The sequence below is a fragment of the Saccopteryx bilineata genome, chromosome 1 (genome assembly GCF_036850765.1).
Source record: "Saccopteryx bilineata isolate mSacBil1 chromosome 1, mSacBil1_pri_phased_curated, whole genome shotgun sequence".
NCBI lineage: Eukaryota > Metazoa > Chordata > Mammalia > Chiroptera > Emballonuridae > Saccopteryx > Saccopteryx bilineata.
The window spans coordinates 112,185,280-112,211,527 of NC_089490.1; the positions used below are offsets into that span (position 1 = coordinate 112,185,280).

Sequence of the window (26,248 nt, forward strand, 5' to 3'; positions counted from 1 at the left end):
ATCATCACCCTTACAGTTATAAGATTGAATTTGTCAAAAAGAAAAAACAACTATTTACCCTTTCATCAAAATAAAACTCTCCAGTGACCACCAAAAACCTGTGTGTTCTACGAAGCAGTAACTTCAGAAACACTGGCACACTTTGCATTTACAAACTTTGTTGGCAAAACACAGATTCCATTTCTGAAAAATATCTTGCAAGTTCTCAACAACCATAATTGTCAATCAGTACAATTTACTACACACACAACAGCTGTGACCTCCTCCTTGGGACACTCAATTCTTTCTCCTAACATAAGAGCCACTATCATATTTTCATACGCATTATTAAGCAACTATCTGACTTTAGCAGACATCCTTAATGCCCCTCTAAAAACTATATAATTTTTGTTATATAAAGCATATGTATTTGTGTTTTCCAGAACTCCTTATCCTAAAATTTCACTCCACTATTATCCATGTTTTCTTTTATAGTCAAATAAATCTTTTCATTTTCCTACAACATGGTATTATCTTTAATCTTTGTCACCAAATAAGCCCTGATATCAAGACAAAGGAGCACATATAAACCTTTCTGGCCCTGGCCAGATAGTTTAGTTGGTTAAGGCCGTCATCCTGATATACAGAGGTTACTGGTTCGATTCCTGGTCAGGGCATATAGAAACAGATCCATGTCACTATTTCCCTTCCTCTTTAAAAAAATCAATAAATAAACCTTTCTGTCATTTTCTCCAAGTCTTACTTTATTACCTAATACTAATACACTCCTTTTATAAATAAGTTTTACGGTATTTCCACAGACTTGAAAGTCAAGGAAAACAAAATATTAAAATAGTTATTTACAGGTTATTTATCTTTAGATTTTAATAACTTATGAGTAATTCATTTCAGGTTTATGTTCAGATACTTCTCTATATTTTGCCACGACAGACTCCAGTACAATAATGTATTCAACAGAGAAATATCAAGGAAAGATATATGGCAGGATTGAAGCATAGTATAATAAAGAAGCATGTGGAGATACAGTTCACATTTTCTAATGGGATTTACTCATAGCTTTAAGTTTCCCTTCTCATGAACCTTTATAGCAAATGTATGTTTAACTAGAAATGAATTAACAACTTAATTTTTATTTTTCATTCAACACTGACATTAAATAATACTTCAGTTTAATATAAAAGACACTAGTATTACAAAATGATCATGTATATTAAAAGTTATAACATGCAGGTTTTTTTCTATCATCTTAAACTATAAAATTCCACTCTTAAGTCTTCATTTCCTTCTTTTCTGCCTTCTAATTATCCTCTCATGATTATAAAAAATAAGTGGAGAAGAACTAAGAACTATAAATATGGCTATATCATAAGCAATATTAGAAACGCTAACTACTTACAGACACACCTTAAAGAACATATGGCACAGTGGATAAAATATTATCAACCTGGAATGCTAAGGTCGCTGGTTCAAATCCCTGGGCTTGCCAGTAAAGGCTCATACTTGAATCAACTACTACAAGGTGATGCTTCCCACTCTCCTCCCCTCCTTTCAACTCTTCCCACTTTCTCTCTCTTTTTAAAAAAATAAAAAAGAGCACAACAAAAATTCTCACATTCAAGTTTACACGGCAAAGAAGCCCAAAGAATCTAAAATTTAGTTTTTACTCTTGTTTTTTCTCTTGGGGATCAGAGGAGTTCATACTAGTGGAGAGAAACCAGGAAACGCAGTACCCTTTGTATATTACACAAAACTTACCCACTTGAAGGATCTAAGGCAATAGCTCTAGGTTGATCTAACTCTTGCCAAAATAAAACTTTTCGTAAAGATCCATCTAGATTAGAAACTTCAATTCGATTAGTTTCAGAATCTGTCCAGTATAATTTTTCTCCAAGCCAATCGCATGCCAGCCCATCAGGAGACAATAATCCAGAAACGACAACATTCTGTACACTCTCAGTTTTGTTAAACTCTGTTCGTTTAATGGCTTCTTCGCTGACATCACTCCAGTATATCAAGCCATGACCAAATACAAAGTCCACCGCAGCTGCATCCTCCAAGCCTCCAACTACAATCGTAGCATTCTCTTTGCCATTTGTAGCATCAACCAATCGTAAGTCCCGTCTGTTTGCATAAAGCAACAAAGGGGCCGCTAGAACAAAAAAAAAGAAAAATATGTAAATAAATGGAAGGAAATGTATTGGTTCTTACAAACCGAGTTTCAAATCTGTATCAGTGAACAAATACTACCAAAAAAAAAAAAGAGTAAGTAAATCTATAGAAGATGGTCTTAAAATCTTTTCACAAATGAAATACTATTTTTGCAGCATGTTAAATACAAAAATTTGCAAGAGAGGGAATTAATTCTACCAGGACAGTCTTTTGTTATTAAAATAGTCTGTCAGATAAAGTTTTAAAATTTGGCCATACCAAGAATTGGCAAGAATTTGGAGCCAGCAAAACACTCATACTCTACTAGGCCGGGGGAAAGGGGGGAATGGTGCACTACCTTGGAAAAGTTTGGCAGTTTCTTAGAAGGTTAGCCATACACCTACCATGTGATCCAGCCATACCACGCCTAGGTATTTACTCAAGAGGAATAAAAGCGTATCTCAATACCAAGACCTGTACATAAATGTTCATTGCAGCTTATTTGTAATAACCCAAACAGGAATCGACCCAAATATCAACAAATAAATGGATGAATAAATTGTGATAGTCATACAGTAAAAAGTAATGAAGCGTTTGCACATCTAATGAGTAAATTTCAATTATGTACAGTGAAAGAAGTCAGACAAAAAATGTACAGGGGGTCTTTAGGTTACAACAGTCTCGACATATGTTTTGAGTTTATGACATTCTTGCCAGTAAAAACTTCAAAATATTCACATGTGAGTGTTTCAGCTTACGCTGTTAGCATCGTGCTTATGGACTACATGTGCAAACTAGTTTGGTTGTGCAAGGCAGAAGAATACGCTGTAACACGGCATATGAGTGGGGGAGTTGGCGTCCCCCCACACACACTTACCTCCACTACTTTGGACTGTTAAAAGCGCAAGTGTTCTGTTTGTGTTAGGCTAGGGTGTATTTCGACTTACACCAAAATTTGGGTTATGTCACTGTCATAGGAACGAAATTGTCATAACCCAAGAACCCCTTGTATATTACGATTCCATTTATTGAAAATTTTAGAAAATTCAAATTATTGTGACAGAAAGCAGATCAGTGGTTGTGTGGAGGTGGGAGAAGGCCAAAAAGAACAGGAGGCAGGGATTATCAAGAGGCATGAGCAAACTTTTGTGGGTAATGGCTACATTACCCATAAATGTACTTACTATGTACCACAAACTGACTATGAGATGATGGTTCCAGAGATATATACTTATGTCAAAACTTATTACATTTTATGCTTTACATATGTGCAATTTATTGTATACCAATTATACCTCAATAAAACTGTTAAATAGTCTGGCAGAAATAGTTCTTAGTACTACTATTTTATTCTTTTATATTATTAGAATGACCTCTGAATAAGACCTAATACCTAAACTAAATACATATAAAGTCTATCCTATATAATATTTAACTTTGAGCTAAAACTGAAGCTACAATTAGGTTTTGATTTTTTTCAAGTAGTTGTTCCAAGCTTCAGCCATTTACTTTCCTGGTATCAATAGTAATTAAAGATCTCAGAGCACCACTACCCAACAGAACTTTCTGTGAAGACTGAAATATTCTCTTCACTATGCTATGCAGTAGCCACTGGGCACATGTGGCAATGGGTCACATCTCTCTCTAAAAATGAATAAATAAAATCTGAGAAAAAAAATTTTAATTAAAAAATATTTAGATTGTTTTTTTATTTATTCATTTTAGAGAGGAGAGAGAGAGAGAGAGCAGGAAACATCAACTCCCATATGTGCCTTGACCAGGCAAGTCTGGGGATTCGAACCAGTGACCTCAGCACTACTTGTCAATGCTTTATCCACTGCGCCACCACAGGTCAGGCTAATTTAAAAAAATTAAGGTGCTCAAAAAGTGCTATTTAAGCCAATTATGGTCTATCTGCCAAATGGAGTTATGAAGTCCACTATTTTCATCTGCAAGGACAACAAACATGAACTTCCCTTCTAAGCTTAAATCCAAAGTTCTTCGTCAAAAACAAATGAGCAGATAGCTTTTTAAAAAAGTGACTGATCCTTCTTGCTTATTCAGAATATTTACTACTACTATTGGCAAATTAATAAATTTTCCTCAGAGATTCACTGTTAACTCAATTAGATTGTCATACATCACACAATGGCCTACTGTAGCCACCGCATTATCTTACAACAGCCCTTCAAAATATGGGCCAATTATAAAATGAGAAAAAAAGTCTATACTAGTTAAAGGTAGAATCCTAAATGCTGTATAGGGCTAAGAAACAGCCCAGTGCACTTACAAATTAAAATCAAAAGGTAGTAATAATCTAATATTTACTGGGCACCTTTCTTTATGGCACTATTCTTGGAAAGCTGTGTGCCAAATCAGCATATAGCAAGCATTAGGTGGCAGCTAAATGTCTTTTACAACTTTCAAGTCAAACATTAACATTTCTACCTAACACTGTCCACAAAATTTAAAGAAACTTTTCTAGTCATTTAAGTCCTCCTTAATAGCACAAGAAAAAAAAAAGTGTGTGTGTGTGTAAGTTATCAGTACCAGTGATAATTAAGGATTTCTAAAGGACTCTATGTAAACCTACACATATTAAAAGGAAATCACAGAGTTCATCCTAAATATCCTTCTGATACTTGAATAATTTCTACAATATTGTCACCAATATCTATGCAGAAATATATTAATGGGACATCTAAAAATGTACAATTTGACCTGCAATACTGTTTTAATCTACTAAAGAAATACACTGGACCCACACATACTTGCCTCTAGTTATAGCATATATGCACTATGTTCCATTGCAAACAAGTTACCTTCTGACTTCCTAATAGTCAGATAACTCAAATAGGAACTATCTTTCTTTAGTGGAACCTACCTAAATGTGTAAGAATCCTTCTTTTCTTTTATTAACTTCCCACCAAACTTTAACTAGTAGCCTTTCTAAACTTTTTCTACATTTCATTCAAAGACAATTTACATGCTTTGAATCACTCATTCTCAGATCATCTCATAACATAATCTCAGTGAAGCAGGAAGATAAATGTCTTTTATCCTCAACATAGTAAACATTTCTAAAATCAGCCAGGGCTCATTGGTTCAGTAGATAGAGTGTCGGCCCTACATGTAGACATCCCGGGTTTGATCTCTGGTTCTATCCCTGGTCAAGCCCACAGGACAAGCGACCATCTGCTTCTCTTCCCTTCCCTCTCCCCCTTTTCTCCCTCTTCTCCTCCTGCAGCCAGCGGCTCAATTGGTTTGAGCGTCACACCATGCACTGAGGATAGATAGTTTCATTTGGACCATATCCACCTCAAGCACTAAAAATAGCTGGGTACTCAAGCATGCTGGGTGGATCCTGGTCAGGACACATGCAGGAGTCTGCCTCACTATTTCCCTTTCTCTCACCTTAAAAAAAAAATCTGCCTCCTTTTCCCACTTCTAGAACCACTATCCTACTCTTGATCTTCATGACCTTACACCTAAACTACCCTAACAGTAAGTAAAATCAACACTCTCCCTTCCCTTTGCTACTTCTAACACTTCAACCTTACCCGACTCAAAAAAACTTTGATTTCCTTTGCCTAAATAAAAAGACTCAAGGCCTTATTAGGCTTCCATCAGGTGACTGTACCTATGACTCTACCTTACTGTTATAGCCTGCATCATACAAACTGGTTTCGAATATATCAATTGTAAGCATATCATACTCCATCACCACAGTGTATTCATTTTCCTGCCCACTCCATACTTTTCTGTCATTATCCCAGCAAGCAAGTCCTTCAAGGCCAGATTCAAATCTTCTCTATCCCTTGAATCTTTCCAATTGCTCAGCTTCCCTTCATTGAGCCCTTAAGATCTTTACTTGTTTTTTCTTTGGGGGGGGGGGGGGGGATGAGAAGCACCAACTCATAGTTCCTTCACTTCAGTTGTTTATTGATTGCTTCTCATATGTACCTGACCAGGGGGCTCAAGCCAAGCCAGTGACCCCTTGTTCACACCAGCAACTTTGTGCTCAAGTCACTGATCCTGTACTCAAGCCAGTGACCTCATCCTCAAGCTGGCAAGCCTGTGCTCAAGCCTATGAGCCCATGCTCTAGCCAGCAACCTTGGGGTTTCGAACTAGGCCTCTCAGCATCCCAGGCCGACACTTGGTCCACTGCACTACCACCAACCAGCTTTACCACATTTCTGATATTAGCAATTTCTTAAGTGTATTTTCTATTTCAACTAGGATCTCCACTCCTGGAAAACAAGAACAATACCTTATAACTAATTTTATCACCAATCCCTAGCACAGTTAATATGATAAACATATTAATACTTAAAATTTCCAGAACCTAATCTAAAAATATATTTGTCATAAACACAAAGGATTTTAAGTACTAGCCAAGTACTCACATTATGTCCATTTCTTACCCACTGAATTGGCTTGACCAAAGTTAGTCAGGTTTCTTTTCCTCAAAGACCCTCAAACTTGGGCTAGCTCTAAGTTTTATCCTCCTCTTAACCTTCTCCTAAGAACTCATTATGAACATCAGCTGACCACAGAATAATACGTTTCCTGTTAAACTGGCTTTGTCGTTGTCATCTGCTGCTAACTCTCACCTCTTGCTCTATTCTCCCACATAGATCCTGCTGGCACTATTCACTTCTACTCTAAAACAAAAGCCCTTTTTTGTGTTTAATTTTTAAATACCTGCATATCTTGGGATCAGAGCAATCTCCCGAGAGCAGTAGTATTTTCGAATAAAGCCTTTCTCTAAGTAAGTATTTATTTTTTGATATCTGCATGGTGACATGACTTGGACTGGGACTGAATAGACCAGTACCCTCCCACCTCAATAATGTCACTTTGTAAGTCACTGAAACTCTTCTCCTGTTCAGAGGAGGGATCTTTCCTTGAGTTCAACTCTTTTTTTTTTTTTTACAGTTACAGAGAGAGTCAGAGAGAGGGATATATAGGTACAGAGAGGAATAGAGAGAGATGAGAAGCATCAATCATTAGTTTTTTGTTACGACACCTTAGTTGTTCATTGATTGCTTTCTCACATGTGCCTTGACCATGGGCCTTCAGCAGACCGAGTAACCCCTTGCTCAGGCCAGGGACCTTGGGTCCAAGCTGGTGAGCTCTTGCTCAAACCAGATGAGCCCGTGCTCAAGCTGGCGACCTCGGGGTCTCAAACCTGGGTCCTCCATATCCCAGTCCGACGCTCTATCCACTGCGCCACCACCTGGTCAGGCGAGTTCAACTCTTAAAACAGTGTTCCAGCCTGACCAGGTGGTGGTGCAGTGGATAGAGCATCCGACTGGGATGCGGAAGGACCCAGGTTCGAGACCCCGAGGTCGCCAGCTTGAGTGCGGGCTCATCTGGCTTGAGCAAAGAGCTCACCAGCTTGGACCCAAGGTCGCTGGCTCCAGCAGGGGGTTACTTGGTCTGCTGAAGGCCCACGGTCAAGGCACATGTGAGAAAGCAATCAATGAACAACTAAGAAGTCGCAACGCGCAAAGAGAAACTGATGATTGATGCTTCTCATCTCTCTCCATTCCTGTCTGTCTGTCCCTGTCTATCTCTGCCTCTGTAAAAAAAAAAAAAAAAACAGTGTTCCAGCTTGTCTATAGCTTCATGGTAAGGGCTTACTTTGGTATTTTCAAGCAAAGAAAATGTTTCTTTGGCTCTCTAAGAGAACACCCTGACTCGAGTGAGAATATTCCTAGTTCTTCTGTGAGGACTTTTCTATTTTCCCTTGTCTCCTCCTCACAGGGGAATACTTTGTCCCAGCCCTTTAAAAGTCGTATATTTCTAATCCCATAGGTAATTCTCACTCTCTTGGGTACCCTCCCTCTTCTTCTTCCACTGACTGCACACTTTGCCATTAAGGAACTACTTCAAGTTCAGTATCTACAAAAATGGCAGAATGCTTCTAAAGATAATGTAGAACTTCAGTGTCTTCCTTGGGAAACTTAGGAGCACCCCAAACCAGCTTACCTAAAACCTCTCCTTTCCCATCACACTCTGCCCTTTCTTCCTCCTTTTTTTCCACCCTAGTGACATCCCCTTCAGCTCCCTTGAATCCCTAATCTATCCTCCTTTAATATCCCTGTCTCTACCATTCCTCTACCCGTCAAACCTTTTCGTTCTCATTCCAACCCTTCATTTTCCTGTAGTCACTCAAGTTTTTTTGTTTTTGCTTTTGTTTTAATTTATTTATTTTTTACATTTTATTTATTCATTTTTTTAGAGAGAGGAGACACAGAGAGAGAAAGAGACAGAGAGAGGAAAGAGACAGAAAGAACAGAGGGAGGAGCAGGAAGCATCAACTCCTGTATGTGCCTTGACCAGGCGAGCCGAGGGTTTCAAACCAGCGACCTCAGCTTTCCAGGTCGATGCTTTTACCCACGGCACCACCACAGGTCAGGCTGTTTTTTTGTTTTTTACAGAGACAGAGAGAGTCAGAGAGAGGGATAGATAGGGACAGACAGGAACGGGGAGAGATGAGAAGCATCAATCATTAGTTTTTCGTTGCGACACCTTAGTTGTTCATTGATTGCTTTCTCATATGTGCCTTGACCGTGGGCCTTCAGTAAACCAAGTAACCCCTTGCTCGGGCCAGCGACCTTGGGTCCAAGCTGGTGAGCTTTTGCTCAAACCAGATGAGCCCGTGCTCAAGCTGGCAACCTCGGGGTCTCGAACCTGGGTCCTCTGCATCCCAGTCTGACGCTCTATCCACTGCGCGCACCGGTCAAGTGTAGTCATTCAAGTTTTAAGGTTCCCTTTTCCCCGCTAGGGACTTGTAAGGAACTCTGGAACCTGAAGTCAAAAAACTAACTGGAAACAGGCTGGATCTTTTATCCATTCAGATAAGCATTAAAGAGACACAGATAACCGTTGGTCTCTCTTCATTCCCTCACTCAAAATTTAGTCCACAACCTCTATAAGACTACACATCAGTTCAGGACAAAGAAAAACTTAGCCCTGGCCGGTTGGCTCAGTGGTAGAGCATGGGCCTGGCGTGCAGGAGTCCCGGGTTCGATTCCCGGCCAGGGCACACAGGAGACGCGCCCATCTGCTTCTCCACCCCTCCCCCTCTCCCTTCCTCTCTGTCTCTCTCTTCCCCTCCCGCAGCCAAGGCTCGATCGGAGCAAAGTTGGCCCGGGCACTGAGGATGGCTCTGTGGCCTCTGCCTCAGGTGCAAGAATGGCTCTGGTTGCAAGAGAGCGCGACTCCCCAGATGGGCAGAGCATCGCCCCCTGGTGGGCGTGCCAGGTGGATACCAGTCGGGCGCATGCGGGAGTCTGTCTGACTGCCTCCCTGTTTCCAACTTCAGAAAAATACAAAAAAAAAAACAAGAAAAACTTAAAGGTCTCCTCCACAAATATTGTTGAAGACACTTCAGCCTTCATATTGACTGAGCAGGAAACACAACTATAGTAAAAAAAGTAAAGGTAAAGAAAAGAACTCTGGCCAGATAGCTCAGATGGTTAGAGCATCCTCCTAACATGCCAAGGTTGAGGATTCCATCCCTATTCAGGGCACATACAAGAATCAACCAATGAATGCATAAATAAGTAGAACAGCAAATTGATGTCTCTCTCTAAAACTAATATATGAAATAAAAACTAGCTCTTTTATATAAACCATCAACAAGTTGTAAAGTTCAAACTGAAGCTGTAAGCTCTCTACCTGTCTATTTGTACATTTTCATGTTATGTGTACATGTTATGTACATAAAATATTTTACTATCACCAGAAAGTATTACCAATTATAATTTAAGATTATAAAATCCCTTAAAGGAGTTCTGATTGACTTGAAGATAAATGAAACCTCACATAAATTAAACATTGCTAGGATTTCTAGAAAATTAAGGAAATTAAACATCTTATGCTTTCAAAATTATCTTTATAGAAACTAACCCAAATGATCTAAGAATCCAAGTTAACATACATTTAAGTAAATTAAACATCTTATGCTTTCAAAATCATCTTTATAGAAACTAACCCAAATGATCTAAGAATCCAAGTTAACATACATTTAAGTAAATCTTTGGCAAATGAAACTATCTGATATCACTGTTTAATAAAAAGTTATGTCTTTTGAGTTAGCAGCATTAAGTATAACACAAGCATATATTTTTATACTTGAATATGTTCTTTCTAAACTTTTACAGGGTTTAATGATAGAATAAACTAGCATTAAATCTACATTTGTATTTAGCCAAGTTGAATCATTCTGACAAACTTTACTTCAACAGTAATTGTGTTTATAAGCAAACTTGAAGATAGTTTCCAAAATATTTTAGTAACTTAAAACCTTAATTTGGCCTGACCAGGTGGTGGCGCAGTGGATGGAGCGTCGGACTGGGATGCGGAAGGACCCAGGTTCGAGACCCCGAGGTTGCCAGCTTGAGCGCGGGCTCATCTGGCTTGAGCAAAGAGCTCACCAGCTTGGACCCAAGGTCGCTGGCTCCAGCAGGGGGTTACTCGGTCTGCTGAAGGCCCATGGTTAAGGCACATGTGAGAAAGCAATCAATGAACAACTAAGAAGTCGCAACGCGCAACAAGAAACTGATGATTGATGCTTCTCATCTCTCTCCGTTTCTGTCTGTCCCTGTCTATCTCTGCCTCTGTAAAAAAAAAAAAAAAAAAAAAAAAACCTTAATTTGTGCTAAGTGAATTCATAGATATTCACAAAATATCTAGGTCATTTCAAAGTAAGACAGAACACTGAAACATAAGCATTTCAATTTCATATAGTTTTTTGCCTCTTACATTTATGGTAGCAAAATTCTGTATATATTTAAGCTAATGAATGAACATACCTGTACTCATTTTTGCTACCGTGAGAAGTTGTAGTATCAGGAAATATATGGCAATAAAAACTTGTGTGATGTACATTCCTAAGCTGTGCCAGTCTAATACTGGTGTATAACAGTTCACAACTGTCCACCTCATAGTTTTTTCTCTGTAAACTAGTATATATTGTAATTATGTTATAATATCACCCGTTAATGAGACTCGACTATGAGAAATAGCGACAGAAAAGAACAACACTGTATGCAAGGTACGTAGGATGTGTTTTTAAACAGGAAAAAGCAAACAGTCCTAAAGTAAAATGACTTAATTCTTCCAGAATGAGAAAGGAAAATGTAGGACAAAACCTGAATGGATATAGAAAGTCATAAAGAGTTCATGAAAAATGAATTTTGTTTGTTGTGGTAACAGCCAGCGAAGATTTGATGAGCTTATTTGTAAGATTTTCAAAAAGCACAGAGCCATCATAACGTCATGGTACAATGCACTGCTTACACGTCTGTGGTGATGCTGGTGTAAACAAACCTACTGCACTGCTAGTCATATAAAAGTATATCACATACAATTATGTATAGTACATAATACTACATAATGATAATAAATGACTGTTACTAGCTTACATATTTACTATACTATATTTTTATCATTATTTTAGACTGTATTCTCTAATTATAAAAAAAAAGTTTGCTACAAAACAATATGCTGTTACACCAGCAGCAGCCTCATACATGTTTACTACTTGTCTTGATTGCATCATTTCTCTTGTGCTTGATTTAATCTCATGTTTTGTACAGTAACGCCCATATAGGCTTATATGCTAACAGCCTATACCAGTGATTATCAACGTCTCATGGCACCCATAAACTAACTACTAAAATTCTGCAGCACACCAAAAAATACATATTTTGTCATCTGAATAAATAAATAAATAAAGGTGTAATTTCAATTCATTCATACTGGATGGCTTTGTGTTGGCTGTCATTTTTTCCCCATTGATTTGAGAGAGAGAGGGAAAGAGAGAGGCATCCACTGATTGTTCCACTCAGTTGTACCATTTAGCTGTACACTCATCAGTCACTTCCTGTATGTGCCCTAACCAGAGATAGAACCCATGACCTCCTTGCGCCAAGAAGCTCTATCCACTGAGCACCCTGCCAGGACCTTGGCTGTCATTTTTTTATTTATCCAACGGAAAAGAGTTCCATGCCCCTGCCTAAACAGTCAGCTTTTGCGTATTTTAAAAATGCTTGCGGCACACTAGTTGAAAATTGCTGGGCTACACCATTTAGCTTAGGGTGTGTACTAGGCTATACCATCTAGGTTTGTGTAAGTACAATCTATGATGTTCATACAATGACTAATAATGCACTTCTCAGAACATACCCTCATTGTTAGCAGAGCATAACTACGCTTAAAGTCTCACTTTTGAAAGAGCTAAGTAAGGTTCACTACTATAATGTTCCTCCCTATGTAAATTTTTTAAAAACATTTTGACACTTTGATTATATAGGTAGCCAAGCATTTTTTCTCATTGATCTTAATCAAACTTACATTTTGTCTTTTCAAAAGCAAATCCTAAGCAATGTCTTTTGCACCTACAACTATCTTTGAAATTTCCCAAAGAGTCCCTTGAGGTTTATAAAGAATTTATTCCTGAGGGAGACAAGATGGCGCTGGAGTAGGCGAACGTACCAGCATCTACCTCCCAGAACCAATGTGGATTACAAACTAATTTTATGAACTATCAACTGGAAAAACCAACTTTGGACTAAACTAAAAGGACTCTTCAACCCAGGAACGCTGAAGAAGCCACCCAGAGACTGGTAGGCAATGCGGAAACGCGGAGAGGGCTGCCCAGCTTCTCGGAGCGAACGGCAGCAGGGAGAGACTCGCGTGGCGGGAAGTGAGTTTAGCAGAGGGGAAAGGGCCCTGAGCCCCAGGAACAAAGCCCCAGCCTGCAGCCCCAGAGCCCAGAAGAAGCATAAGGACAGTATTTAGCTGGAAACAAGTCAGGATACTGTTTGTGAGAGAGTCTGATTTCTCAGACCCAGGATCCTTCTTAAAGGGACCACGCAGAACATCTCTCTCACAAACACTCACCCGGGGCTCCTGGAGACGGAGGGAGAGGGGAGAGAACCACAGTAACAGGAAGAGAGTGCAACCTAGGAGGCATAGGGAGAAACATTTTTGGGAGATAGCCACTCTAACCCCTGGGACGAGTCACTCCCCAAAGCTGAAGTGAATATTTCCCCCGGAAACAGCAATACCAGCAAAGGGAAGCAGGAGAGCAGCCAAACAAGCTCCCCCGCGGCACTCAGAACAGAGTCGCATAGAAGGAGGGAGCTTTCGGGTCTACGGTAGTGAGTCTTAGGGTCCGAGCTGCAACGCCCCCACCCACGCGGCTGAGGGCACACCAGAGAGCGGGCGGCAGCGGGAGACAAAAGCGCGGTTCTGCTGGCAGGGGCGGAAGCCGGCTGGCCACCAGTGGGCTCAGGTGTGAGCTCAATCTTGCCCGGCTAGGGAGAAGGGGGCGTGCAAAAGCGGCTAAGCTCAGCTGCCGGCAGCCTGTAATCCAGCCTCCGGGAGAAGGGCGGGAAACCCAGAAAGGGTAGAAACCAGCCCCGGAGCAAGGGCAGAGGGGCACATCCCTGCCCCGCCTGTGCAACCCAGGCTTGCGGTCTGACTTGGTAGCAGGCTCCTCCCGCGGGGGTGGAGCCAAAAGCCCAGAAGAGGCGGAGTTCCGCTACGAAGCTGAGCTTGGGCACGCAGCCTTTCCTGGTGGTAGAGCCAAGGCTAGCAGCTGTTCCTTGAGTGGGATCATCCTGCAAAGGCAGGGCGAAAGCTCGGAAACTGGCGGAGACCCGCAGCTGAGCAAAGGTGCTCGCCAGTGCCCTCAGGACCGAGCATAACATCACACACGGGGGCGGGGCAAAGGCCAAGGCCACCAACCCTTGTGCACCCGAGCACGTGATCACAGCCACTCTCGTGAAGAGAAAATGCGGAGGCAGAGAAATACAACACAAATAAACCAAGAGAAATCCCCAGAAAAGGACCTAAGTGAATCAGATATAACCAAATTACCAGAGGCAGAGTTTAAAATAACGATTGTTAGGATGCTCAAAGATATTAGAACCACCATAGATGGCCATTACGAAAACCTAAATAAAGAGATAACAAATATAAAAAAGGACATTGAAATAATAAAAAAGAATCAGACAGAAATGACAAATACAATATCTGAAATAAAGAATACAATGGAAGGAATTAAAAGCAGGATGGATGAAGCAGAGAATCGAATCAGTGAGTTAGAGGACACAATAAATAAAGGCATGGAAGCAGAGCAGAAAAAAGAAAAGAGACTCAAAAAGTCTGAGGAAACTCTAAGAGAGCTCTGTGACAACATGAAGAGAAATAACATCCGCATCATAGGGGTTCCTGAAGAAGAAGAGAAAGAACAAGGGATAGAGACTTTGTTCAAACATATTATAGCGGAAAACTTCCCCCAATTAAGGCAGGAAAATATTTCACATGTTCAGGAAGCACAGAGAACTCCATTAAGGAGAAATCCAAAGAAACCAACACCAAGACACATCATAATTAAATTACCAAAGCTAAATGATAAAGAGAAAATATTAAAAGCTGCTAGAGAAAAAAAGACAATCACCTACAAAGGAGCCCCCATAAGGATGACTTCTGACTTCTCAACAGAAACACTTGAGGCCAGAAGGGAATGGCAAGAAATATTCAAAGTAATGCAGAATAAGAACCTACAACCAAGACTACTTTATCCAGCAAGGCTATCATTTAAAATTGAAGGAGAAATAAAAAGCTTTACAGACAAAAAAAAACTAAAGGATTTCACTACAACCAAACCAAGGCTGCAAGAAATGCTAAGGGACCTGTGGTAAACAGATCAAAGGAAAAAAAAGAATATAGCAAAAGAGAAAAACAGTTTTAAAGAAAAAAATGGCAATAAACCATTACATATCAGTAATAACCTTAAATGTTAATGGATTAAATGATCCGATCAAGAGACATAGGGTAGCTGCGTGGATAAGAAAACAGGACCCATACATATGCTGTCTACAAGAGACACACCTTAAATCAAAAGATGCACACAGACTGAAGATGAAAGGATGGAAAAAAATATTTCACGCAAATGGAAATGAAAAAAAAGCTGGGGTAGCAATACTTATATCAGACAAAATGGACTTTAGAACAAAGACCATAGTTAGAGATAAAGAAGGTCACTACATAATGATAAAGGGAGCAATACAAAAGGAAGATATAACCATTATAAATATCTATGCACCTAATATAGGAGCACCTAAATATATAAAGCAGACTTTGATGGACTTAAAGGGCGAGATCAACAGCAATACTATAATAGTAGGAGATTTCAATACCCCATTAACATCATTAGATAGGTCCTCAAGAAAGAAAATTAACAAAGAAACAGCAGACTTAAAGGACATATTAGATGAACTCGATTTAATAGATATCTTCAGAACCTTTCACCCTAAAAGAAGAGAATATACATTCTTTTCAAGCGCTCATGGGACATTCTCTAGAATAGACCACATGTTAGGGCACAAAAGCGGGCTCAACAAATTTAAGAAGATTGAAATCATATCGAACACTTTCTCTGATCACAATGGCATTAAACTAGAAATCAACCACAATAGAAAAATTGAAAAACATTCAAACACTTGGAAACTAAATAGCACGTTATTAAACAATGAATGGGTTAACATTGAGATCAAAGAAGAAATTAAAAAATTCCTAGAAACAAACGATAATGAGCATACATCAACTCAAAATTTATGGGACACAGCAAAAGCAGTCCTGAGAGGGAAGTTTATAGCATTACAGGCATACCTCAAGAAGCTAGAAAAAGCTCAAATTAACAACTTAACCCTGCATCTAAAAGAACTAGAAAAAGAACAGCAAGTAAAGCCCAGAGCTAGTAGAAGGAAGGAAATAATAAAGATCAGAGCAGAAATAAGTGACATAGAGGCTAAAGAAACAATACAGAGGATCAATGAAACCAGGAGCTGGTTCTTTGAAAAGGTAAACAAGATCGATGAACCCTTAACAAGACTCACCAAGAAAAAAAGAGAGAGGACTCAAATAAATAAAATTAGAAACGAGAGTGGAGAAATAACAACTGACACAACAGAAATACAAAATATTGTAAGAAAATACTATGAAGAACTGTACGCCAAAAAACTAGACAACCTAGATGAAATGGACAAATTCCTTGAATCATATAATCTTCCAAAAATCAATTTGGAAGAATCAGAAAACCTAAACAGACCAATTACAACAAATGAGATTGAAACAGCTATCAAAAAACTCCCAAAAAAGAAAAGTCCTGGGCCTGATGGCTTCACAAGTGAATTCTACCAAATATTCAAAGAAGAACTAACTCCTATTCTTCTCAAGCTATTTCAAAAAATTCAAGAGGAAGGAAGACTTCCAAACTCCTTTTATGAGGCGAGCATAATTCTGATTCCAAAACCAGGCAAAGACAACACAAAAAAAGAAAATTATAGGCCAATATCCCTGATGAACTTAGATGCAAAAATCCTCAATAAAATATTAGCAAACCGGATCCAGCAATATATGGAAAAAATCATACACCATGATCAAGTAGGATTTATTCTTGGGAGGCAAGGCTGGTACAATATTCGCAAATCAATCAATGTGATTCATCACATAAACAAAAGAAAGGAGAAAAACCACATGATAATTTCAATAGATGCAGAAAAAGCATTTGATAAAGTCCAGCACCCATTCATGATCAAAACTCTCAGCAAAGTGGGAATACAGGGAACATACCTCAACATGATAAAGGCCATCTATGACAAACCCACAGCCAACATAATACTCAATGGGCAAAAATTAAAAGCTATCCCCTTAAGATCAGGAACAAGGCAGGGTTGCCCCCTTTCACCACTCTTATTCAACATAGTTCTGGAAGTCCTCGCCACAGCAATCAGACAAGAAAAAGAAATAAAAGGCATCCAAATTGGAAAAGAGGAAGTAAAACTATCATTATTTGCAGATGACATGATATTGTATATAGAAAACCCTAAAGTTTCAGTCAAAAAACTACTAGACCTGATAAAAGAATTTGGCAAGGTGGCAGGATATAAAATCAATACTCAGAAATCAGAGGCATTTTTATACACTAATAATGAACTGTCAGAAAGAGAAATCAGGGAATCAATCCCCTTTACCATTGCAACCAAAAAAATAAAGTACCTAGGAATAAATCTAACCAAGGAGATTAAAGACTTGTACTCAGAAAATTATAAAACATTGATAAAAGAAATCAGGGAAGATACGAATAAGTGGAGGCATATACCGTGCTCATGGTTAGGAAGAATAAACATCATTAAAATGTCTATATTACCCAAAGCAATTTATAAATTCAATGCAATACCAATGAAAATACCAATGACTTACTTCAAAGACATAGAACACATATTCCAAAAATTTATATGGAACCAAAAAAGAACACGAATAGCCTCAGCAATCCTGAAAAGGAAGAAAAAAGCGGGAGGTATCACACTTCCAGATATCAAGTTATATTATAAGGCCATTGTACTCAAAACAGCATGGTACTGGCATAAGAACAGGCACATAGATCAATGGAACAGAACAGAGAACTCAGAAATAAACCCACAGCTCTATGGACAACTGATATTTGACAAAGGAGGTAAGACAATACAATGGAGTAAAGACAGCCTCTTCAACAAATGGTGTTGGGAAAACTGGACAGCTACCTGCAAAAAAATGAAACTAGACCACCAACTTACACCACTCACAAAAATAAACTCAAAATGGATAAAAGACTTGAATGTAAGCCGTGAAACCATAAGCATTTTAGAAGAAAACATAGGCAGTAAGCTCTCTGACATCTCTCGCAGCAATATATTTGCTGATTTGTCTCCACAGGCAAGTGAAATAAAAGACAGGATAAACAAATGGGACTTTATCAAACTAAAAAGCTTCTGCACAGCTAAAGACAATAAGAACAGAATAAAAAGACAAACTACACAATGGGAGAATATATTTGACATAGCATCTGATAAGGGGTTAATAACCAAAATTTATAAAGAACTTGTAAAACTTAATACCAGGAAGACAAACAATCCAATCCAAAAATGGGCAAAAGAAATGAATAGACATTTCTCCAAAGAGGACACACAGATGGCCAATAGGCATATGAAAAAATGTTCAACATCATTAATGATTAGAGAAATGCAAATTAAAACCACAATGAGATATCACCTCACACCAGTCAAAATGGCGCTCATCAATAAAACAACACAGAATAAGTGCTGGCGAGGATGTGGAGAAAAGGGAACCCTCCTGCACTGCTGGTGGGAATGCAGACTGGTGCAGCCACTGTGGAAAACAGTATGGAGATTCCTGAAGAAATTAAAAATCGAACTGCCTTTTGACCCAGCTATACCACTGGTAGGAATATACCCCAAGAACACCATAGCACTGTTTGAAAAGAAGAAATGCACCCCCATGTTTATGGCAGCATTGTTCACAATAGCAAAGATTTGGAAACAGCCCAAGTGTCCATCAGAGGATGAGTGGATTAAAAAGCTTTGGTATATATATACTATGGAATACTACTCAGCCATAAGAAATGATGACATAGGATCTTTTACAACAACATGGATGGGCCTTGATAACATTATACTGAGTGAAAGAAGTAAATCAGAAAAAACTAAGAACTATATGTTTCCACACATAGGTGGGACATAAAGATGAGACTCAGAGACATGAACAACAGTGTTGGGGTTACAGGGTGGGGGGAGGAGAGGGAGGGGGTTGGGGGAGGGGAGGGGCACAAAGATCATGGCTTTTCAGCATTTGCCATATTCCCCCCTTAATCTATAGACAGACAGCAAATATTTACATATGGTGTTCCCCCTATAAAGACTGCTGTCTTAGGGACAAATGCTGACAAACTATTTCAGCAGTTCCTCCTTCTTCAAAGTCTTATATGTAAACATAGAGCTCCATGTTTCATAGGACATACTCAAGCTCACTCCATGCTCCCTGGTGCTTTAGCACAAGGGAATGACCTCCCCCCCTTTTTTATTTTTTTTTTTGTATTTTTTTTTTATTTTTTTTTTGTATTTTTTCTTTTATTTATTTATTTTTTGTATATTTCTGAGGATGGGGATGGGGAGGCAAGCAAACAGACTCCTGCATGCGCCTGACTGGGATCCACCTGGCATGCCTACCGGGGGGGAATGCTCAGCCCATCTGGGATGTTGCTCTGTTACAACCGGAGTCATTCTAGCAACTGGGGCGGAGGCCATGGGGCCATCCTTAGTGCCCAGGGTGGATTTGCTCCGGTGGAGCCTTGGCTGTGGGCGGGAGGAGAGGGACCAGGAGGGGGGAGAGGGGGAGGGGTGGAGAGGTAGATGGGCGTTTCTCCTGTGTGCTCTGGCCGGGAATCGAACCCGGGAATTCTGCACACCAGGCCAATGACTCCGACGGGTCTACCATATCATGCTTTTAACTTAAAAAAAAAAAAAATTACATTTCTTTTGAAAGCTGATGAACAGGAGACACCAAATCTACCTTCTTTTTAGATCTAGCTAATAACACTGTTCTGTCTTTTTTCCAAATAGCTCCAGATATATGGAAAAGATTCATATAGGCGGATGGGGATCCTCAAACCCCTCAGCGAGATCTTCTGAGAATGGCTTTTAAGATACCTAGAGGCAGAAAAAGCCCAATAGAGATCAGGGGGAACTACCAGCTTTTAGGATACACCCTTAAAGGCTCCAGCACCCCAAAGGGGTCTCATAGGATGCCATCTGGGTCCTGCTTCAATAGTGGAAAGGAAGGTCATTGAGCTAAAGCCTGCCAGGCTTACACACCTCTGCTGTGAGGAAACAGGGACACTGGAAGGTAGGCTTCCCCCTCGCTCCTCTAAGGGAGGGTTCAGTCTCTTCCAGGCCTGCTCCAGCCACCTATGACCTAACCTTGCCCAGAATGCTGGGGTTTGCCACTGAAGGCTGAAGGTGCCCAGGGCCGTCGACCCCATCTACGACACTGTGGACGAGCCTAGGGTATTTCTTCCAAGAAGCAGGTAAACTGATCTCATTTGCACAAGGGCCACTTAACTATGTTTTGCCTGAATAGTCAGGTTCTTTATTCTTCCCTCAAAGATCTCTGTTGTGGGTGTTGATAGTCCTATTTTCTGCTGCTTTGCTTAATATATAGTGATTCATTTATTCCTCCTACCTCAATGCCCCACTCATATTTCAGGCTGGGACCTACTCTTAATTTAGAGCTCTCTTTCCTCCTTTTGCCAACTTGTATTATGAATTTACCTTTGCCACCCAGCTTAGTGTATCCCAAGGTTCTCTTTACCAGGCCACAGTCACAGAGCTCCAGGGAAAAGCAACCTGGTCTCAACTCTCCAGGCAGAGGAGAACAGAAGCTCCATATCCACGCATGCTGCAAATGGCTTTTTCCAGTCTACCTGAATCATTACCAGCTAGAAGCAGCGGTCATTGGGACTTGGACATGAGCTGCAAAGTACAGAATGGTGACAACAATTCCAGTGCCATACGGACTTTTCCTGTGGGGAACTTTCCTGGACTCCTGCTCCCTGTGACAGCTCCTAACAGACTGAACTGTGGTTGGGTTGCATTTTTCAGGGATTTGGCATGGTGAGGGGGCCAACTTGGACTTGGGGAACATGTTAAGGACACTACTCATTTATGGATTCTTGCTGTATTGGCCAAGAGTTTGCTTAAAGGCTTTTAATCACTGTAAAAAAAATAGAGGACTAGATGAAGAAGACGGGACACATATACACCATGGTATATTATTCAGCTAGGAGAAATGGTGACAATGGATCACTTATAGCGGAATGGTGGAGTCTTGGTAGCATTGTGCGGAGTGAAATAAGCGAATCAGAAAAAAACAGGAACTGCAGGATTCCATACATTAGTGGGACATAAAAGCGAGACTGAGAGGCATGAACAGGAGTGTGGTGGCTAAGGGGGGTGGGGGGAGGGAAGGAGGGAGAGGGGGAGGGGAGGGGGAGGGGTACAGAGAGAACTGGAAGGAGGGTGGCAGAGGACGATCTCTCTTTGGGTGATGGGTATGCAACATAACTAAACGACAAGATAACCTGGAAATGTTTTCTTTAAATGTATGTACCCTGGTTTATTGATGTCACCCCCCCCCCAAAAAAAAAAAAAAATAAAAATAAATAAAAAAAAATAAAAAAATAAAAAAAAAAAAAAAAAAAGAATTTATTCCTTCACTTGGTAAAAAGGCATTAAAAATAATTAGGTTTATTTGATCAATGTTATGATTTGCATGGAAAGCACTGACATATCAGAAAAAATGCTTAGCCTCCCCTCGGCTAAATCAGTATGGGTAAAATATTAATATGATTATTACAGAAATTGTATGTAGTTCCTAAAAATGTATCAATACTCTGTCTATGATGTTTCTATTTATCAAGAGTTCCAGTGCTGCTTTGCCTAATATTAGACAACAATATAATATCACAAGTCATAATTTCAGTTATATATTTCATATTTTTATGTTCACATGGTCACAATTTGACTTCTTTAATGATTCTCAACTGGGGGTTCACATCATTTACTTTATGGAATGTTATACAAATGTTGAGGACTTACTTCAGACATACTCTTCTTTAAAACAACATTAATCATCGTATTTTGTTTCAAACTGCTTTGGATTGACTTATTTTGGTTTGTAAGTCACAAAAAAAAAACAAATTTCCTTGTCAACTGTATTATTTTATTATAAAAAATTCTCATCAGATATTGCACTTTTAACATTACAAGTAGTAAGTTAAATGCCACAATTTTAAAGTCTTTTGTCACCTACAGATAAGTTTTTTGGTTTGTTCTGATGATTCCCTGAAAGTGCAGTGCTAAATATGACCTACAGGCAGGGTCCCGGTCTTCAACAAAAAAAAAAGGGCTGTTGAAAAATAACTATACCAGGTACTCTTGAGCACAAGCTTCTGATGGCATCACTTAAATAAATAACTTGGAGGCTATCCCAGTCAACTGAGCCAGGAATCCAAAATACTGGTGGAGAAGCAGAAGGATTCATGAGACTGCTAACTCAAGATCTAGCAGAACAAGAATTAATTACATAGGACTGAATAAAATGATGAAGGATGATTATGGGTTTTATTTAAAATATTGCTGATGCTTTAATGTCCTGTTTTGGGGATACAAGGAACCCTTGTCTCTTTTCTCTTAAGCTATCAATAACTCATTTACAATTTCAGTTAACTTTGCTTTTGTAAACAAAAATAAAACATTTATCTTTCTCTTCCTGCCCAACTCCTCCATAACTCAAAGATTCTTATTGAGTATTCACAATGTCCTGGCATACAATATTTGCATAGGTTCAGTAAGAGTCTGTCCTCCTAGTTGGAAACACTGGCTATGCAACAAAGCCTTTGAATAGAATGTCACATTTGAAAGTGGTGCTCATTTAATCAGGTATGACCAGACACTTTTAAGGAGCTATGGTTGACTTTATGAAGCCAGTGCTTTCTTATAGCCCTTTGGTAAAACTGGACTATACCTGGCTTACTGAGTTCCCAGCCACAGAGCTGAAGTAAGGTCACTTCTGGACTTCTGGGCCCAGAAATCCTAAAGTATTATGGAAACCTAAGGAATTCACCCAAATCAATAGGTACGACAAGTGAAACCTGATGGTGATTTCTTAGTTTGGCTTTCCAGCCTCAACAAGCTTTTAAAAGTCCAATCTAAAATTTCTTATAAAAACTTCCAGCAAAGCAAATGTAAATAAAAGGCCTACATCTACTTAGATAATCAGGACAAATGTAATGAGACCAACTCCACAACGACTCTTATTTTATCCCATTATGAACTAAATGTTTGTGTAGTCCTCCAAAATTCATTTGAAACGAAACGTTACCTCCCCGTGTGATAGTGTTCGAAGGTGGCACATTTAAGAGGTAATCAGAATTTAGGTAAGGTCATAAGGGTGTAGTCCTCATGAATGAGACTGATTAGCACCCTCATAAGAGTCAAGAAAGAGTTTGGGGCCCTGGCTGATTGGCTCAGTGGTACAGCCTCAGCCCGACATGTGGAAGTCCCGGGTTTGGTTCCCGGCCAGGGCACACAGGAGAAGCACCCATCTGCTTCTCCACCCTTCCTCCTCTCCTTTCTCTCTATCTCTCTCTTCCCCTCCCACAGCCAAGGCTCTATTGGAGCAAGTTGGCCCAGGCGCTGAGGACGGCTCCATGGCCTCCACCTCAGGCCCTAGAATGGCTCTGGTTGCAACGAAGCAACGCCCCAGATGGGCAGAGCATCAGTCCCTAGTGGGCATGCCGGGTAGATCCTGGTAGGGCACATGTGGGAGTATGTCTCTCTGCACCCTCCTTCTCACTTTACAAAAATACAAAAAAAAAAAAAGCTTGCTTCCTCTCTCTGCTCTCCTCCTTGTGAGGACACAGAGCTCAGCAGTTTTCAACACAGAAGTGGATTCTCACCAGATCCTGACCATTCTGGCACCCAGGTCTTGGACTCCAGATGTAAGAAATAAATTTGTTGTTTATAAGCCACCCAGTCTATACTATTACAGCATCTTAAAATGAATAAATTATATCCCTAATAATGACAAACTTTGTTTTAAGCAACAGGGAGATTGACCAAGTGCTCCCAATTGCCTATTACTTATCCACTGACTTGACTTGACCAAACTTTATTCAGACTTTTCTTCTCTCTCACAATCCCCTAAACTTTGGCTTGCCCTATGTTTAAGCAAGTACATGTAGAACTTTTTCCCTTAACAGTTCATTCCAAGCATCAGCTGACCACAGAAAATAAAAAATTCCAGTTTACCCTGATCATGCAATCTGTTCACCCCCACCCACTTGGCCCACACTCCTACAAAACTCCAGCTATCCCTGTTTACCCTTCTCTATAAAAGAAGTATTTTTGTGTTTGATTTTGAGATCTGCTGGTCAGAGCATTTTCCCTATTGCAATAATCCTTCTGAACAAAAGTATTTACCTAAATCCAGATTTGTTTTTATTTAACAGTACTTTGACAAATTTTGCAAACTCCAAAATTACACTAACATTTATTTTCCTCTATCAAAAGTGATTGGCACCATTTACAAAATTAGGAGCATACAGAAAATACTGCATATAAAATTTCTGTCCAGACCAGCAATCTGGCTTTAGGTTAGCCAATTATCTTCCTAATTTATAAAACAAAAAAATTGAGCTAGGTAATTTCTAATATCCCTTCTGTCCTAGATATAAATTTGGTAAGAAGGTTTAACTGGGACAGAGCTATTCACAAATCAATACACAGAAATGATACGCTGGTGAACTACGGAGTGCTTCCCCAGCAGAAAAACGGGAACATAGATTTTTTAAATCTATTTCTGTAACTCCAGAAACAGATTTTAGAAGTAATTTCTCAAGATAAAAATTCCAATGATCAAACCTACACTCATTTAAAAGTACTTCATTTATCCATACAATGAAATATTATTCAACCATAAAAGTGAATGAAGTATTGATACATGCTACAACTTAGATGAACCTTGAAAACATTATGCTAAGTAAAAGAAGCCAGATACAGAAAGCCACATATGGCATGATTCCATTTACATGAAATGTTCAGAATAGGCAAATCTATAGGAACAGAAAGTAGATTAGTGCTTATCAGAGATTGGGGGGAAAGGGGAAATGGGAAGTAACTGCTAAGGGGAATGGGGTTTCTTTTTGAGGTGATAAAATACTCTGCAATTAGATAGTGGTGATGGTGTAAACTTTGTGAAAATATTAAAAACGACTAAACTGGGCACTTTAAAAACTTTATGGTATGCGAATTATATCTTTTTTAAAAACTGGGTTAAAAAAAGTACTTGAGCACATTAATTCTATTATCAATGCAATAGTTATATCCTAAAACCAGAAAACATTACATAATCCACATTTCAAATTCAACCAGTTATAAACATGCTGGTTTATTAATCCTGATTAGTATAGTTTTTCCTAATTTGTACTTTAAAAAAAAAAAAACTTTATAGTTAGAAATTTACAACTTAACCATGTCTAATAAATGATTTGAGACAAAACACAAACTGAAACTCCAAATAAAACTGTATAAATATTACGAAAATTCACAGCTTTTTATATTGTTTTAAATATAAAATTTAGCCTGACTAGGTGGCGGTGCAGTGGATGTCACAGAGCCTGTGACATAGAGGAACCAGGTTTGAAACCTTAAGGTCACCAACTTAAGCATGTGCTCATCATCTGGCTTGAGCAAGAGCTCACCAGATTGAGTGCAGGGTCGCTGGCTTGAGCAAGGGGTCACTGGCTTGGCTGCAGCCCCCCAGTAAAAGTACATATGAGAAAGCAATCAGTGAACAACTAAGGTGCTGCAACAAAGAACTGATGCTTCTCATCTCTCTCCCTTTCAGCCTGTCTGTCCCTCTCTCTGTCTCTGTCTCTCGCTAAAATATATAATTTAGAATGCCTAATATGTGCAAAGCTCTGGTACATCATGGTATATGAAAGAAAAAAAGTCTATATTCTTAAAATACCTTATCTAACAAAGGTCTGTTGTCTTCACTGGCATAAATCAAGAAACTGTTATAAATAAATATATAACGTGTAGCAAGTTCATGCTAATGAAGTTCAGCTGTTAACTTTCTCCCACTTATAAAATAAAGTATCTAAATGATATATAGACATACATAAATTACACCTTCCATAAAGCTGGCCAATAATGAGGAAGACTCATATCCCTAAATACTTTAATTGATGTGGTTTTAGTCCAAGAGTGATACAGTGACAAACCAAGGCCAGCAAAGAAAATGCCTTCGTGGTCATACACACATTATTTGATAAAGGTACAGTTTACCAATATCTGGGTGACTATTTTCTTGAAAAATGACTATTGCTGACCAGGTTCATCTCTGCATTTTTTATTATTACCAAGAATCTAATCAGTAACTTTAGACCTGGTATCAATTAATAACTTAAAAGTTCACTTAATTTTTTTTGCCTGAAAATATAATTTCCCTTTCCTTCCCCAATATCCTGGCCATTCTAAGCAAGGTTTCACAGAAACAAAAATTAGCAAGTCAATTTATAGCTGAAGGATCACAGCACTGAAGTACCAGTAATTTTAACCTAAAACGGTGTTCAAGTTGCAACTCTTCTGAAGGAGGTAAAATAATAGGTAGTAG

The 26,248-nt window shown here is 39.2% G+C and overlaps 1 protein-coding gene across 2 annotated transcripts in view; it reads right to left on the bottom strand.

The window, feature by feature from the left end:
* Nucleotides 1-26,248, bottom strand: part of LRP6 (LDL receptor related protein 6) — a 156,025-nt gene that overhangs the window by 123,791 nt on the left and 5,986 nt on the right. The window contains exon 2 of one of the 2 annotated variants that reach the window (XM_066264372.1): nucleotides 1,756-2,149. The exons of the other annotated variant lie outside the window; for it this stretch is intronic. Within the exon in view, the coding sequence (XP_066120469.1) occupies nucleotides 1,756-2,149 (394 nt within the window). The remainder of the gene's footprint in view (nucleotides 1-1,755; nucleotides 2,150-26,248) is intronic. 2 annotated transcript variants of the gene reach the window in all.